Raw genomic sequence first — 17,458 nt, 5'->3', positions numbered from 1 at the left:
GACAGTGTCCCCATAATTGGAACAATTTATAATTCCGCATAGAGATATATTTTCTCTTACACAAATTTCACTAAACATCATCGTATTATTTTAATATAATGGATAATCCACAATTTCACATACATCATTGTATTATTAATACAATGGATAATCCACAATATACCATATTATAGTTTATGGTTGTTCAAAAATATTTCATGCTACTTACAACATATTACTGCATTTCTAAGCGACAACATCTTTATGACATATGTATCTCTATAAGTTTCTCAATGTCTCCCAAATTTGCTTCATTACTGCTCTACAAATTTACATGCTTCAATGGGACCAAATATTACTGCATCACTTGAATAATAATTAGCGGACAATATAAACATTGAATCACCAAGTGCCATAAAGATTAAAGATATATAAAACTTTTACATCAATTTACATTGACTCAAAAATATATCGTTACAGAAAAACTTATCCATAAACTTCTCAATTATAGTCAAGATAAATTTTGACGGTATGAGATGAGCCCCACATCAAAACCATTTTACACAAATTGAAGTGCACATATCAGATTTTCTTAATATGGAAATTACTATTCAAACCATAGTATAGCTAGTATTTATACGATACTAGACAAACATAATCTCAGTAATATAATAAGTCATATCAACAAGCAAGGACAATTAATCCATAAAATTAGAACAATTCTACCATCTAATTTCACCAAAAGTTATCAATTGTCATCTCCTTAACACTCTCATATATAGAACATGTACTTTGATCACTATTCTTAAATTCTATACAAAGATAATAATATTAGGGTCATTAATTGATTCCAAATTATCACAAAATTTTATCACAAATTTTTCATATGCACAAATAAATTATAGTTTTCAAAAGCCTATATTCAGTACCAAAACATGGTCACAGAAAATAAATCAAGTTTGTCAAGGTACCATAGAAAACAAAGAATTATGTAGCCTATTCAATTCCAAACTACATAGAATCATATTTATAAGCAATACCAAGTTCTCAATTTTGAACGGAGTTAACAAGAATCAAAACTCTCATCAACATGTGACATTCGTCAATAGGTATAAAGATAAAAAGTAGTATGCAGAACCTGTTTCGGCAATTATAGAAGAAGTGTTAAGATAGAAAAGAGAGGGAAAAATAGAAAGAAAGATTCATCTTATTGAATTGAATGAATTCTAATACAAGATCATAATCCTTATATAGTGTAGATTAGGATCTATGATAAGCTAGTGTGTATCTAACATATGCTAATCCAAGCTTGGACATGAAATGATTGAACTTGGGCACTGGTAGAGCCTTTGTCAAGAAATCTGCTAGCTGATCCTGTGTGGCTATGGGAAGTAGTTGTCATAGTCATACCCCAAATTTTAACGTTTGTTTCCGTGTTATATTATTTTCGATACAATTATCTCGCAAAGGGTACTATTAGTTCGTGTGGTAATGAAGGGAGTATTTAAGCAGTCGTGAGTGCAAAGTCATGGGTTTGAAACACATTTTGTGCATTTCTTATATTCATTTTTATTTTATTTTTTATTTTTTATTTTTTATTTGGTTGTCTTACTAAAAAAAATTTATATATCTTTAAATTTATTTATTTCAGAGTTTCTTTTTTCACATGAATATTATAAAAAAAAAATATAACAATAACGTAAAAAGGAAAAAACAGAGAAAGGGAAAAATTTTGCTAGCAAATCTCAATCACGTAGATTTATTCCTAAAATAAACAATCAGCCACTTTTATTAGACAGATTCAAGCTGAAAATAAAACAATCAAGAATCAATCTCTAACCCTAATCTTTACCTATAAATAACCCAAGTCCTACGCAGAGAAAGAGGACAGTGAGAAAGTGAGAAAAAAAAAGCCACCAGAACCGAAATAACATAAAAAACAACTTTACCCAAACAAAAAAAACCAGTAGCAAGAGAGGGTTCTTTGACTCGTGGAACTCGCTGCAGTCCAGGTAAACTCTTTTCTTTAATTTTTCCAACCTCTGATTGTTGTGTTTATGAGGTATATACGATGTATTTGTTTGATTTTTGAACTGGGTGTGTAGTAAAAAAGATAAAAAACGAATAGATCTAAAGTTTTTTTTGGTTTGAAAACAGTCGGGTTTTGCCGCTTTAAGAGCCTAATTCGGGTCTAAAATTAGTAGATAAGAACTTAGGAAGGAATTTGGAAAAAGTAAAAAAAAAAAGGGGGAAAAAGTGGTTTCCGGTAGCGGCGGCGCCGTGCCGGTCCGGCAGCACCGCGCCGGAATCTGGGTCTCACGGTGGTGTTCCACCGGAAGGGATGAAGATTCATCCCTGTTCTTGATAGCCAAGAACCCTAGAAGAGCAGAGAGAGAGAAATTGAAAGAAGAGAGAGAAAAAATCTGAAAAATGAAGGAATTTCGGTGGGTAGGAGTATTTATAAGCCTTGGATCCAGTGTGCGCGCGTCCACGGTAGTGCACAGATTTAAGTCCGCTGATTTCCATCAAGCGGCCCTGGTTGGTTCTCAGCAGAGTCTCATCAAGACCGTCTGATCGATCAGACGGCTGAGACCTTACCCTTGTTTGTTTTGTTTTTGGCAGCGCCCTGGGCCCTCTTTCTGGGCTTGGGCTCAGACTTCTTACGTTATCAGCACGAGCTTACCAACTGAGGTACGCAATTCTTATTCTATTTTTATGAAATCATAAGTAGTTTTTATTTTTGATTATTATATGATTATGAATCGTTTGAACTTTGTATACTTATAAAGATCAAATAATAATAACTAAAATTAAATAAATAAATAAGCATCATTCCTTTATGTATTTAATTGATTCAATGTTGTTTACGCTTCGTGATATCCGACATTTGTATGGTGAAGCATAACACTTTGATCATTAATATTACATAAAATGTTGATCAATTATTTATTTATTTATAATATGTATCTTGAATGTTTGATATTGTTTGAGTTTCGTGACCGACAATAGTCTGGTGAAGCATCATTATGCTTCGTGACCGACACCTGTATGATGAAACATCGACACTTCGATCATCCAAAAGAACATAAACATATTTAAGAATTCATAATCTTGGTTCCTGAAGAACCTAGAAAGTTAATACATGAATTCCCGAAGAATTCATAATCTTGGTTCCTAAAGAACCTATTCTTAGTTCCTGAAGAACTTAGACATTTAATACATGAATTCCCGAAGAATTCATAATCTTAGTTCCCGAAGAACTTAGAAAAAATTAATTTTGTTCCTGGAGAACTTACGAAATATCACCATTTATCACCATGCATCCCTAATGGATTGCACATCAAAAATATTTTTATGTGTTATATAGTTCATGAAGAACTAATAAAACAACTTCTTTTTCTCTTCAATGAATTCTAGATGAATTCAATATTCATACATCCTTGAAGGATTGTAAATTGATAGTGATTTATTATATAATTCCTGAAGAACTCATATTATTCTCTATGGATTCCTAATAATTCAAAAGGGTAGTTCATGAAGAACTCAAGATTATTCCGTGTGAATTCCAGAAGAATTCAATAATTTAGTACATTACTAATATATTCATAGGTACCGATAATAACAAAAAAAAAAATGTCATTCATATGTTAATTTGGTCAATCAATCTCATTGAAAACAATTGAATGCCTTTTATTTATTTCTTTTATTGTTTTCAATTTATTACATTATCGGTTAAGAAAGTATTATGATTGATTCATTTGAAATTAAATGATTTGTTTTGAAAATAAAATTAGTTGATTTGACAAATTTTCAAATATCAATTGAAATATCATATCGTTTAATTTCTTTTGTGATTTCTATTAGCCAAATTTTTGTAATTGTGATACTACCTATTACTTTTGGGATTTTTGCAAGATGAAATCAACTTGACCTTTTAAATCATGAATTAAGGGGTTATTTATTTACATTATTTTTGACAATTGTGATGTTTCCTGTTACTTTCATATACTAAGTTTGAATGTTACTAAAATAAAAGGTGTGCATGACTTAATACTTTATTCATTTTATTTTATACGATAACTTTGTACTATGTGTTATTATGAATTAATTCAGCTACTACAATGTTTAAGGTATGAATTGTGTGTTACTAAGAAAATATTTTTCTTCCATAATAAATCAATTTAATTAATATTTTTTTCTTTTGAAAATAAAATTATAATTCATACCTTAAGCATATCTTTTTTTTTCTTTTGGAAATAAATTTAATTATAATTTATACCCGAAATATTTTTTTTATATATTCAATTCAAGAATATTTTTTTTTTGAAGAAAGAATTCAAGAATATTTGTTTGATATTAATATCATATCCTTGGTTTGTGGAATTTGAATTTATTTTGTGAAATTTTTAAATATTTGGTGTTGATTGAATATGAGAACTGAGAATCATATATAATTTTAAACTATATTAATCTCACAATTTGATCCTAAAATATTATATGAGAAACTTTTTTTTTACATTAAAAGTTGTAACACTAATGTTAATTATTTTGTTAAAGTGTTCTATTTGAAAATTTATTTTAGGCTCAATTTTGTTAATTATTACACCAAATGTTTTTTTTACGATAATTATTACACCAAATGTTATTCATATGAATATTTGTAAATATTTTGTAAATTTTATATTGTCTTGTTATTTGAATACTCACTTGCAAATTGTTATTGAAATTATTATTTTGAGGAACTATTAAGACAATTGAGTATTAAATTATCCTTACATTGATTTATTATAAGAGTTTTTTTTTATTATTATATATTGGTTTACCGTTGATTTGTGGCTATTTGAGATGACTTGTAAAGTCATCAAAGTTTATTGGCTCCATTTGCAAGGAAGAATTCGAGTGGCAACCTGAAGTTTGCTTGGAGCTCATTGATATAAATGTACAAATGATTGGTAAGGGCATTCACTCCCTAATATGATGAAACGTTTTTAAACGGACATAAATGACAATAGTAACTTCAGCCCAATAATAAGGGAGATGTTGATTTGCAGACCAATTAATTGCATAAGTATAATCTTCTTTCATTCATATATGAATATCAATATGGAAACAAGAAATGAAGAGATGTTGAATATTTCTATATATTACTAATTTACTACACATATTTTGGATAAACTAGGTGTAATGAAAAAGTTATAAACCAGAAGTTTATACTACACTTTTATATATAATAATGCAATTGAAGCACAAATTATTGTAAACCAGAAGTTTACAAATCATATTAAATTTATTGTTGGCAATACTGGTTGGGTCATCCCGGATTTATTATGATGCGAAAAAAAACTATAAATATATAGTGAAGGGCCTGAAGTTCCTTCATTCTAATAATTTTTATCAGTTACTAATTCCCAAAAGAAATTGATAATTTGAGATTTTTGACCATTTAGATATTTTGTGACTTGAATTGATGCATCAACTAAATTGGTCACATGCATGTTTACTCACAACCAGAAGTTTGTGAGTTTGTTTTCTCAAATAGTTTTGCTAAGATCTCATTTTCTGAATTCTTAGAAAATATTTGATAAGTATCGTATGTCAATTGAAATCGATATCGAATAGAATATGATCATACAAAAATGGACTAGAAGATCCATTCTTTAGACGTCTAAAGTAAGCACATGACTGATACTTATGAGATCATAACTTCTAATTTATATTTTGGGAACATTCAAACATGTATATTGAGATACTAATTCGTATCAAGCCAACAAGTTATTATAAGTTCTCTCCTAATTTACAATTTGAACTTTGTTTATAAACATGATTCCCATATAAGCATTTTTGGATGTGTTGTGTATGTGCAATTGCTCCAATAGAATGCATTTAAACGGTTCTTAAAGAATATTGGGAAAATGTATTTGATATGAATCTCCATCTATTATAAATCATCTTGAGCCAAAAATTGGAGAATTATTTACAGCCCTGTAGGCTGATTTTCAAGTGATGAATTAATTTTCCCAATATTAGGGGGGGAGAATAAGCAGCTGAAAAATATGAACCAGAAGTTCAAATGAATCACTTGAAATAAATGAATGTTATTATCTCACATTGATCCTCATAGTTTGAATCAAATGTTCAAAATATAAATCATTTGTAAAATTTATGAAATCAACTATTAGCTGCTAATGCTCCAAACAAAATGGATGTCCCTGTTGGACAATCTTATATTGCAAATCAGTATTAACCACCCTGAAGTGTGGTAGATCAGTTGGTTCCAACGATAAAAATCCTCAAATAAGAAAAGGAGCTAAAAAGAAAGATGACCCAAGTGAGGATATGAAAACTTCAAAAGAGTATTTGACATAATTGAGTTTTAAGTTCCAGAAGAACTTCTCAGGTACCTGAAATTTATGATAATAAAGAGATCTTGACGAATTATGTCATGAATGAAAATTATGTCATGAATGGAATATGATGGAACCGGAATGAAGTCAACGTTGATGATATTTTTATATATAATATAGCGCTATTTGTGAAAAGAGTTAATGAGGATCATGAACTAAATTCTATTGAGAATTATAGACAATGATTGTCTAAATGAAAACGCAATTGCTACGTAATTAAAGTCACTTTGCAAAGTGAAGATTTTTGGACCAGCAGTCCATACACCTGAAGATGTAAAACATGATAGATACGAATTAATTTTCGTGTGAATAGAAAATGTTGACATACAAACATTAAAAGCTTGATTTTTTTTATTCAAGCATATTGGTAAAAGTTTGCCATTGAATGTGAAGAGAAATATTCACCTGAAGTGAAATCAAAATCCTTCTCTTACTTGATTAAGTTTCTTAACACATGGAAAATTCAATTTATTTGAAAAATGTGTCACGATATATTTGTATGGCTCACTTGTTAGTGTGAATTATATAAAACTCCTTGAAGGATTTAATTTCCACGAGACATACATTTCAAACTATTTGAAAAAATAAAATATACAAATATTTAAAGTTTGACTCATTATTAAAGAATAATGATAAACGTCTGGTCTGGATTATGTAAAAATTGGCTCAACTGTTGAGTAGCAAATGTGATGTCTGGTCTGGTGTTGGTGAGGTACAATAGTTTTCCAACAAGTCTTCTATACAAACTTATGTCCTCAAATGGCTTACCATTATCTTGATGTAGTTTGATGGATGGATCTAATGGTGTAGAAGCAGGTTTAGATCCAAGCAAACCAGAATCATGAAGCAAATTCAGGCAATACTTTCTCTGAGATATACTTATCCCTTCTTTGGAGTGAGCAACTTCTAAACCAAGGAAATATTTCACCACACCTAAATCCTTAATTTTGAAATTGTTATCCAAGATAATTTTGATTCTAGTTATCTCTTGTATATCAGTACCAGTCAAAATCACATCATCAACATATATTAACAATGCAGTAAAGTGACTTTGTTGATTGATTGTAAATAGAGAATAGTCAGATGTGGATTGTGTATATCCCTCCTTGACTAACAAGGATGTGAGTTTCTCATACCACTTGCGACTAGCCTGTTTCAAACCATACAAACTCTTGAGCAACTTACATACTTGATTAGGCTTGGCACACTGAACACCATCTGGGATTTTCATATACACATCTTCTTGCAAGTCTCCATGTAGGAAAGCATTGTTGACATCAAGTTGATGCACAATCCAGCCCTTAATGGATGCAATAGCAAGTAACATTCTGACAGTGGTAAGCTTGGCTACTGGTGAGAAAGTATCAAAGAAGTCTAATCCCTCTATTTGATTGTAACCTTTAGCTACAAGTCTGGCCTTATATCTTTCAACAGTTCCATCAGATTTATGCTTAATTTTGTATACCCACTTACTCCCAATAGGTCTGATATTGGGTGGTAAGTCAACAATTTTCCAAGTACCAGTACGAGCTAAGGCCTCTAGTTCAGAATTCATAGCCTGAATCCAGTGTTCTGACTTGCAAGCTTCACTATAGGTTTTAGGTTCTGTGTGTTGTGTGAGAGACAAAGTGTAGACACTATGTGAAGAAGATAAATGATCTAAAGAATGAAATGAGGAGATAGGATAGAGTGTACCTGAAGATGAAGATTGCAGTGAGTCACCTGATGAATTGCACACAAAGTCAGACAGATAAGTAGGCTTATGTTTCACTCTTGCTGGTCTAACATTTGGTGGTGGAGGTGGAGATGAATCACTTTGAGGAGAGACTGATGGTGAGGAAGGAGATGGAATATCAGTAGGGTTAATGGCTTCATTGGTGTGGTCAGTTGGTAGTGTGGTTAATGGCTTCATTGTTAAGTCATTAGCAGTGTCAGTAGGTGTATGAGTATCTGAAGGTGTAGAATCAAAAGTGGAATGGTAATGCCAATGAATAGATGAATTATTGGTAGTATATGGTAGAATGTGATCAAAATGAGTGACATTTCTAGAAATGAAAATGGTTTTAGAATCCAGATCAAATAGAATAGAGCCTTTGACCCCTTGCTTGTAGCCTAATAAAACACATTTTCTGCCTCTTGGTGACAGTTTAGATCTGTTAATGTTCAAAGTAGATGCATATGCAAGAGATCCAAAAACCTTTAATTCATGCAAATTTGGTAAAGATTGATAAAGCATTTCATATGGAGATTTATTTTGAAGGACAGGAGTAGAAATTCTATTCATGATGTATGTAGCATGTAAAACTGCAAAGGACCAAAAAGTTTTAGGCAAATTTGAATGATACAATAGAGCTCTAGCAATGTTTAAAATATGTTGATGCTTTCTCTCTACTCTACCATTCTGCTGTGGAGATTCAACACAGCTAGTTTGATGTAAAATACCTTTAGAAGAATAAAAATCATTCATAAGAAACTCAGGACCATTATCTGATCTCACTATTTTGACTTGATGATTAAATTGAGTCTGAATCATTTTTATCAAATTTACAACATGATTTCTTGTCTCAGCTTTTGATTTCATTAAAACAATCCAAGTATATCTGCTATAATCATCTACAGCAGTAAGAAAGTAAGAATGATGATGAAAAGATTTTATTGAAATAGGACCCCAAATATCAAAGTGGTATTACATAGGGAAGTTTTTTGTGCTTAGCAAGGTGACAAATGTCACATATTCCATTTGGATCTGCTATTACATAGGGAAATTTATTGTGCAAGCTAGCTAATCTAAGGTGGGAAGGGTGTCCTAATCTGAAATGCCAAAGAGCTGACTTAGGGATAGATTTGTGGTTAGATCCATCAATGGATGCCACATGAGCTACTTTATTTGTAAGCTTGAGATGATACAATCCATCATGTTCATCAGCTGAACCAATCATCTTCAAATTCTTCTTGTCATGAATAATACAGTGTGAATTAGTAAAATTGACTATATAGTGAGGTGACTGACACAATTTTGAAACTGCAATCAAATTAATGGAAAAATTTGGAACAAATAGAACATTAGTAATGACAAATTGTGGTGAAAACTGAACAGTACCAAAAAGTTTTGCAATAGCAAAATTACCATTTGGAAGAGTAATATTGATAGGATTAATTTCAATGTATGATTGAAACCAAGATAAAGAACTGCATATGTGGTGACTAGCACCTAAATCAATGATCCAAGTACCAAGAACACATGCATTATGAAGGGAATGAGATATACCTTTGTGAATCACTGATGTATGATCAGTGACCATAGAAGAACCAACCTTAACTGAACTTGCAGAGGCAGAAGTAGAAGCAAGATTAGAATTCTGAAGCAGTGACATTAGCTTATCATACTGCTCTTGAGACATTGAAGGAGGAGCAGCTGCAATTGGCTCAGAGGAGGCTCCCTGATACACCTAAAAATATGCTATTTATTTAGTTAATTTACTATTATATTTTATATGTTTTTATTTCGATTCCAAAGTTTTATTATATAAATAGTCACTTATTTCTCGTATTTTAAATAAACAGATAAAATGTGTACGAGTTGAAGAAAGGAGCGAAAACGGACCGAAAAGGAGCAAAAATGGACAAAAGGCCACACATGTGCAGCCAATTGGGCCACACATGTGCAGCCCACAAGATGCTCGCCAGCCAAGCCACATTGGCGACCGCCAACTGGCCCATAATGGCGCCCGCCAGCTGCATCCAAGTGGCCCTCGCCACTTCCTTCAAATCATGGCCATCCAGTTAATCAAACGGCTAGGCGAGATTTTCACCAAAAGTCCCACATCGGCCAGATTCATGTTTTTCCTCCTTGTATTTTAGTATAAATAGGCTAGTTCTCTTCACTCAAAAACATAACACTTGACTTGGAGAATTGAGAACTAGGCTTAGTACCACAAGGTTTTCTTCTCTAAAGTTGAGAGTTTAGTATTATTTTATTCTCCATTGAGAATAAAATAAGTTTTTTTTATTTTCTACCGTTACGCTGTCGGAGTCCGTACTCGAGATTCCTTTTGTTATTTCAGGTTCTTATTTTATTTTATGGTCTTATTTATTTCTTGTCTTTATTTTATTGCTTTTATTTTATGCTTTTAATTTCTGTTTTTATTTTTATTATGTCTTTTTATTTATTTGCTTATTTTATTTTATGTCTTTAGTTTTAGTTATGTCTAGCTAAATTTAGCGTTGCTAGGATGTGTAGTTAGTAGCTAATAGGGGTTCGGTAGTTAATTCGTGCTTAATAGTTTTCAACCACCAGTTTTAAATAAATACGTTTTCAAATAATTCGTCACGAGAGTGAGGATTGTTTTAAAGGCAATAAACCAACATTGACGAGAGTTGAGGTTTAGGGTCGGATAGTTAAAATTGACCGTTAGTTCTAAAGTCCGCGAGAGCTATTTAGGATTAATGAGTTTTATATTGGTTTTCAAAGGTACTTATATAGGTAAGTGAGCGTGTGAGAGCTGAGCATTTATTTTATCTAAGTATAACGCTAGTCAAGATTTGCGAGAGCTGAGATTAGTGTTTTTAAATCAAATATAATTCTTGAAAACTGGCAACTGTTTTATTTTCTTAAGCAGTTTTTAATTAAACGTTGACTATAATTCGTCACGAGAGTGAGAATTAATTAAAGTAAAAATCAATAGAGCGAGAGCGTGAGATTTCTACTAGATAGTAAAAACTGAACATTAAATCTAATTCGCAACGAGAGTTGGGATTAGAGTTAATTAAATTATATTGTTTTTCAAAGAGTATTTTATTAGCGGGTGTGAGGACGAGAGTTAAACACCACCTTTATAATTTATAATACTAGTCAAGATTTGCGAGAGCTGAGATTGGTATTTTTAAATCAATATAGTTTCGAAAATTTAACAGTTTGTCTAGCACGAATTAAGCATTGAACCCTCTGAAGCAACTAATAACACGTCCTAGCAATATTTTATTTACATATAAAAAAATCTAAAAAATATTTATTTTTCTTATTTTAATTATTCAATTAATCAAAATCCTTTAAATCATTAGCCTTAGATTTACAAAGCAACACTAGAATACGGTAGGTCGATTATTGGTCCTTTGGGTTCGATATCTTTTAAAACTACACGACACGACTGTATACTTGCAGTCACGTTGCCGTCTCACGATCACTCCCTCAGTTGCAGCATTAGCAGATGCAAACTTCTTCATATGTGGAGGAACACCATTCTTCTTGAAGCAATTCTCAACAAAGTGATTATCCTTACCACAATAAGTGCAATTACGAGGAGGCTTGGAACCAGAAGCAGCTTTATTTGACTTAGCTGCATTGACAAGAATCTTAGATTCATCAGGCTCAGAGAAATTACCTTGGCGTTCATGCTGAATCACCATATGAAAAACTTTGTTGATTGAAGGAAGAGGATCAATGAGCAAGATCTGTGACTTCACAGTTGAGAAATTGTCATTCAAACCCGTAATGAAACGAATTGTTTGAAGAAGAGTGTGATTCCTGTGTGCAGAACGCATAGCCTCACAAGCACATCGTTGGCGACAAGTACAAGTAGGAAAAGGAAGATACAGCTCCAATTCTTCCCAAAGAACTCTGAGATCAGAGTAGAAATCAATAACAAAACGATTTTCTTGCTTCAAAGCATGAATTTCTTGTTGCAATTCAGAAATTCGAATCAAGTCACCTTGAGAGAAGCGTTCACGAAGATCGTTCCAAATGTCAATGGCGTTTTCAAGAAAAACAACTGATTGAGCAATTGAAGGTGAAATGGAATTCAAGATTCATGAAGAAACCAATTGATTGCAACGGTGCCACGCACGAAACGCAGGATAAAAGTCATCTTCAGGCATAGGAAGAGAACCATCAAAAAACTCGAGCTTCATCTTAGCTCCTAACGCACGTTTCATCGAACACGCCCAAGACTGGTAGTTAGAACCGGTGAGAAGTGGCGTAACTACCACAGAACTAGGTCCATCACCAGGATGAACGAAGTAGGGAGAAGAGTTATCAAGAACAGGATCGGGAGCGTTGCGAGGAGGCATGATTCCGTCGGAGAAGACGATCGGAAACAGCTAACAGAAAACGGTTACGGCAGCGGAAGAAACGGTTACGGTGGATCTTAGGGCGGTTGATACCATGTTAAGATAGAAAAGAGAGGGAAAAATAGAAAGAAAGATTCATCTTATTGAATTGAATGAATTCTAATACAAGATCATAATCCTTATATAGTGTAGATTAGGATCTATGATAAGCTAGTGTGTATCTAACATATGCTAACTTATACTACAAGTTAGTTACAAAACTAAACTAACTATGTACATTTTTCTCTATATCCTCATTCCTTTGATCATTTCCATTGATACTTAACAAGAAGCAACGACTACTCACGATGAGTCTCACGGTTTTGATGGAGTCCACTAACCCACTCTGATCAGTTTCTATAAAGTTTCCAATTCGATATAAATTCTGACCAAGGGCATAAGATAAATCCTTAAGATTGTTGTAATTATTGTACCTAATCACAATATTTGGCCATATATTAATTTAAGTAATTCAACAAATATTATAGAGAATAAATTAAAATAGAGTTCAGAGGAACCTATCTCTTGTGAGTGTAGTAATTTGATGTTAGACCTGCAAAATATCAAACTGTGATGCAATACCTGAGGCGTGTTGATCGCACTGTCCTTAAGGATTTATCCGCCTCATAAGAGCAAATCCCCTAGGATTCAACAGGTCCTTCCGGGATATGAATCATATCCGAGGTGACAGAACTAGCAAGATATAATAGACACCAGTGATGTAACCCAAGAAGTAGTAGTAACTCAATTGTGTGTGAAAGGGATGAACTCTTTTTAAGAGATATGTTCTAAACAATGAGTATATTTTACTGCATGATTTCTTTTCTTTTTTCATTCTCACGGTTTAACCTCTCCCCCCATATTCATATATGCTTCTACATGATATCTTACTGTATTCTCTAATTAACAGTAACAAAATTAATTTTGTTCCAAGCATAACTTCCAAATCCTAGTAATTAGGATTAAAAGTCAAAGTAATAGGAATTAAAACAAAAACGTGTACTTGACAAATATGTTATGACTTTGTCAGAAATTAATTAAGTAATTTAATCATCATATAATAATTAACTTTAAAATAAATTATTTATAAAATATCCCACAAAAACTTCCAAGAGTGATATTCTGAGGTACATTACTTGTTTCTTCTCACACTAGTCTTTTCTCATAGTTAGATGAGTTCATAATAAATGTACTATCACTACTAGAAAATTCGTTTTTAGCGACCGATTTAGAGACTGATTTTCATCAAAATCGGTCTCTAAATCCGTTAGCGACCGATTTGGCGACCATAAAAAATCAGTATCAATGACCCTGGTCGCTACTCTGTTTTGACCAACCTAGCGACCGATTTTGTAGCGACCAAGTTAGCGACTGGGTTTAGAGACCGAACTAGTGACCGAACTTAGCGATTGGCATAGAGACTGAGTTTGCGACGATTGTTGCGACGTATTGCACGACGCTATAGCGACTGATTTAGTGACTGAATTTAGCGACTGATTTAGTGACTGATTTGAAATTAGTTACAATGTTCATTGCGACCGATTTTACGACGCTTTAAGGAAAAACCGGTCTCTATTTCGGTCTCTAAAAATGAATTTTTTAAAATTATTAATATTATTAATTTTTTTACTCAATTATTAATATTATTAATTTACAATCACATGAAAGCAATTAAACATCACACAACAATATGAAAATAATATATATTTATATTTAAGTATATTGTCATCTACTTATCCAAAAATACATAATCAATCCAAAAGATAACCAATAAATTATCACTACTACGCTTGCAAGGGTCATCAGTGAATACTAAGATATAACAATACAAAAACTACATCATAGAGCCAAGATGCCTCTAAAATACTAAGATATAACAATAGTAAGAGATATAACAACACATAATATCCCACTTCCTCTATCTTGTGTCCATTTCCATAAAAGAAGAATTTTGAGCGGGTCAAATTATATTAAAGAAAGAGCATTCCTTGTTCAACTTGTAAAATCTGCAAATTGGAATAAATATATCAGATAAAAACATCTATATACATTAATAAAATCCTACAAACAAATTTAATCTAAAGAAATAAGCCCTACACAAAATTCAGCGGTGCTAAGAAATTAATTAGGCATGGAAAATGATGGAATATGTGAACAGAACCTCATGATCATAGTCCTTCAACCCAATTTATTAAAATCCCTGCATATATGTGAATTACAAGTTGAGATAAGTTATTAGGCACCAAGTACTAATAAGAGGTGGTTGTATTATTAGTTTACTATGTTACAAATTTGCAAACTTCACACACCTTGGTGTCTTCAAACTTATAACCTTTAGGATCTTCAATTGAAGCATCACTTTGCATAAGGTTCGCAAGTCATTCTTTTCAAACTTATAACCATTAGGATCTTCAATTGAAGCAGTTACAATACTTTGACAGACTCCAATTCTCCGGTAACTTGAAAAGTGCAATATAAAACCACAATAATATTAATTTGCTAATCCATTAATTCACTACCAGAGTATGTGCAATAAAATGATAAAATCAAGAGTTCAACAACAGCCATAGGTGAAACTCCACATACCTTGGTGTCTTGTACTGATTAACTAAATCACCTAAAAAAGTTAAGAACAAATAGGCACCTGAATCACATATTCAGTATCAAATTTCAAAGGGCATATATACCTGCGCAAACAAATATTATAAAAAGCTAATCACTTAATTGAAATGGAAAAGACAAAATCATGGTCAAGTGCACTTTTAGATTTTTCTGATTTCAACATATTGCAATTTGATAAAGCTAGATTTTGGTCTGCATAGATTGCTTCTTTAAATCTTGTAAGTGCCCAAACTAACAAAACAACACGAACCTATACATATTAGCTAAATTAATGAACTTCCCACAATCTATGTTATATAAATAACTAACAGTACATTTTCTTCAAAGAAACATATGGAAAGTCTTGATAAAATGCTGCTACAATTTGGAAAATTTCTTACTCTTCTGCATACACAAAGCCACAAAAGAAGGCTTAGGTTGATTCATACCTCAAAGCCAATTATAACATCCCAATTACAATGGCTAAATCAATCATCATTGAGTAATATTGAAAATCAATCATTAATAAAATTGCACATACTTTGACCTTAGGATTATAAACATGTGGTAGAGTTCAAAAATCCTAACCACCTTGTTATAGCATACCAAATCCTAGAGGCAGACTAACAATGAAGGAACAGGTGTACCTCAGTTTCAGCGGTACTAAGTTATCAAGTTTCATTATTTACTAGAAGTTATCAAGTATAAGTTAAGCACGGAGAAACAATCGATATAAGCATACCAATACTGGCTTATTGTTTTCAACTCCTTTGTAGCATTCAAAAGCATAGCCAAAAACACTCCTGCCATTACATCAAAGCACAAATAAAATCAATAAATTTCAAATATCACAAATGTAAATAATCAACATTATATAGATTCAAAATGTTATGACAGTGCAAAACATACACAAGCACCTAAGTAAGAAAGAATCCTATCATTTTGTATCCTGAAATCAAAAACCAAAGATAACCTGTTAATTAACCCAAATAGGATATAATCCAATTCAATTCAACCCAACTGAAACTCAAAAACAGATCAGTGTTTTTGTTTTTTAAACTGCAAATATATTAATAGCTCAAACATTAGCACAAGTGCCAAAGATAAGGATGAAGTACACAGAAGCCCGCTACCAAAGCACAGGCTGCAAAAGTACATAGAAGTACATAAAAAACACCAGGACTTACAAAACAATATACCACACCTTAAACAGAACAAAAAAAAACATCCACCCCACATTACAAACCAAAACACATAAATAATATAACACTAAAAAATCATACCCCACGCAACACATATATAATGAAAACACTAAAAAACAAAAATCAAAGCCACTTGCTAAACCCAAGAAGCAACTAAACAATAAGACTTCCCTTACTGCATTGATTCTTAAAAGAACTTAATTACACAATAATGTAATTCAATATAACAGTGAAAATGAAACTTGAAACTAGCATAGCAAATGTTTTTAGCAGTAATGTAAGCAAATTCAGTATATAGGCTATCGAAGTTACCTGCTTAAGGAATTCTGCTCCAAAAGCCCTTGTGAATTGTGATATTCAAGTAACCTTTCACTCTACCTTTAGTTACCGCGGAAGGATCATCTGAATCCTCCTGAAAATCACGAAAAAAAGCAAAAAAGTAATTAATATGAATTTTAACAGAGCAATTTTCATCGAGTAAATACTCAAACTATAGTCTCCAAATTATAAAATATTACAATATATACTTGTATATACTTGAAATACAAAATCTGAAAATATTATCATTATAGTCTCCGAAATGTAAATAGTGGGACGAACCTTTTATACGACGAACAAAACATATTCATCAGGACTAAATTGATCAACGAACAAATCATATTCACGAGGACTAAGGCTTGTTCGGGTGGTTTTCTATTTTATGTTTTGAAATTTTCAAAAATTAAAACCTATTTTTAGTTTTGAATTTTAAGTTTTGAGTTCAGTTTTGAAATTGTAGAGAAAATATGGTTAAAGATTTGAAATGTGAATTCCAAGTATATATAAATAGCCATATTCCAAATACAGGAAGAGATATCAGTTTGACAATGGCTTTTGATTTCCCCGACAGGTTGTCGTTAGCGCGGAATTGATTGAGCACTATGATATTTCTGGTTTATATATTCTGAGGCCTTTGGCGGTGGAAATATGGGAAACTTTGCAAGTATGTAGTTTCTTAATGATATGAATGCATTTATGTTTATCGTACTTGTTTTATACTCGAGTAACTAGCTATAGCATAAAAACGACTGCAAACAATAAAATAGGCCAAAAACCATAAAAACGACAACCAACACTAAAATTGGCCAAAACCCATAAAAACGACTACAAACACTAAAGTTGCCCAAA

The 17,458-nt window shown here is 32.0% G+C and overlaps 1 protein-coding gene and 1 long non-coding RNA gene across 6 annotated transcripts; both read right to left on the bottom strand.

The window, feature by feature from the left end:
* Window positions 1–9,058: 9,058 nt before the first annotated feature.
* Window positions 9,059–12,449, bottom strand: LOC123894567. Its single transcript, XM_045944596.1, has 3 exons — window positions 12,227–12,449; window positions 11,562–12,151; window positions 9,059–9,832 (listed from the first exon to the last, which is right to left on the bottom strand). Exons 1-3 carry the CDS (start codon window positions 12,447–12,449, stop codon window positions 9,059–9,061), a joined length of 1,587 nt encoding a protein of 528 aa, XP_045800552.1.
* A 1,767-nt stretch (window positions 12,450–14,216) lies between these two features.
* LOC123903206 lies at window positions 14,217–16,637 on the bottom strand. 5 transcript variants are annotated; one of them, XR_006807866.1, is made up of 7 exons: window positions 16,604–16,635; window positions 15,999–16,038; window positions 15,832–15,892; window positions 15,075–15,494; window positions 14,798–14,947; window positions 14,586–14,688; window positions 14,217–14,494 (listed from the first exon to the last, which is right to left on the bottom strand). It is a non-coding gene; the product is annotated as an uncharacterized LOC123903206 (long non-coding RNA). The 5 variants fall into 5 exon arrangements; XR_006807865.1 differs by having other exon boundaries at window positions 15,075–15,892; window positions 16,007–16,038; window positions 16,604–16,637; XR_006807862.1 differs by having other exon boundaries at window positions 15,075–15,892.
* Between the last annotated feature and the right edge of the window lie 821 nt (window positions 16,638–17,458).

The sequence above is a fragment of the Trifolium pratense genome, linkage group LG1 (genome assembly GCF_020283565.1).
Source record: "Trifolium pratense cultivar HEN17-A07 linkage group LG1, ARS_RC_1.1, whole genome shotgun sequence".
NCBI classification, from domain to species: domain Eukaryota; kingdom Viridiplantae; phylum Streptophyta; class Magnoliopsida; order Fabales; family Fabaceae; genus Trifolium; species Trifolium pratense.
This window is presented reverse-complemented; position numbering and strand designations above follow the sequence as displayed.

Excerpts from the sequence above, each read along its gene's own strand:
- LOC123894567 (XM_045944596.1), bottom strand. The coding sequence starts at position 12,449 with ATGCCTCCTCGCAACGCTCCCGATCCTGTTCTTGATAACTCTTCTCCC. Across the intron at positions 12,152-12,226 it reads TGACTTTTATCCTGCGTTTC|TTGTTTTTCTTGAAAACGCC; the intron begins GTGCGTGGCACC and ends TTGCTCAATCAG. Across the intron at positions 9,833-11,561 it reads CTGCAACTGAGGGAGTGATC|GTGTATCAGGGAGCCTCCTC; the intron begins GTGAGACGGCAA and ends GCATATTTTTAG.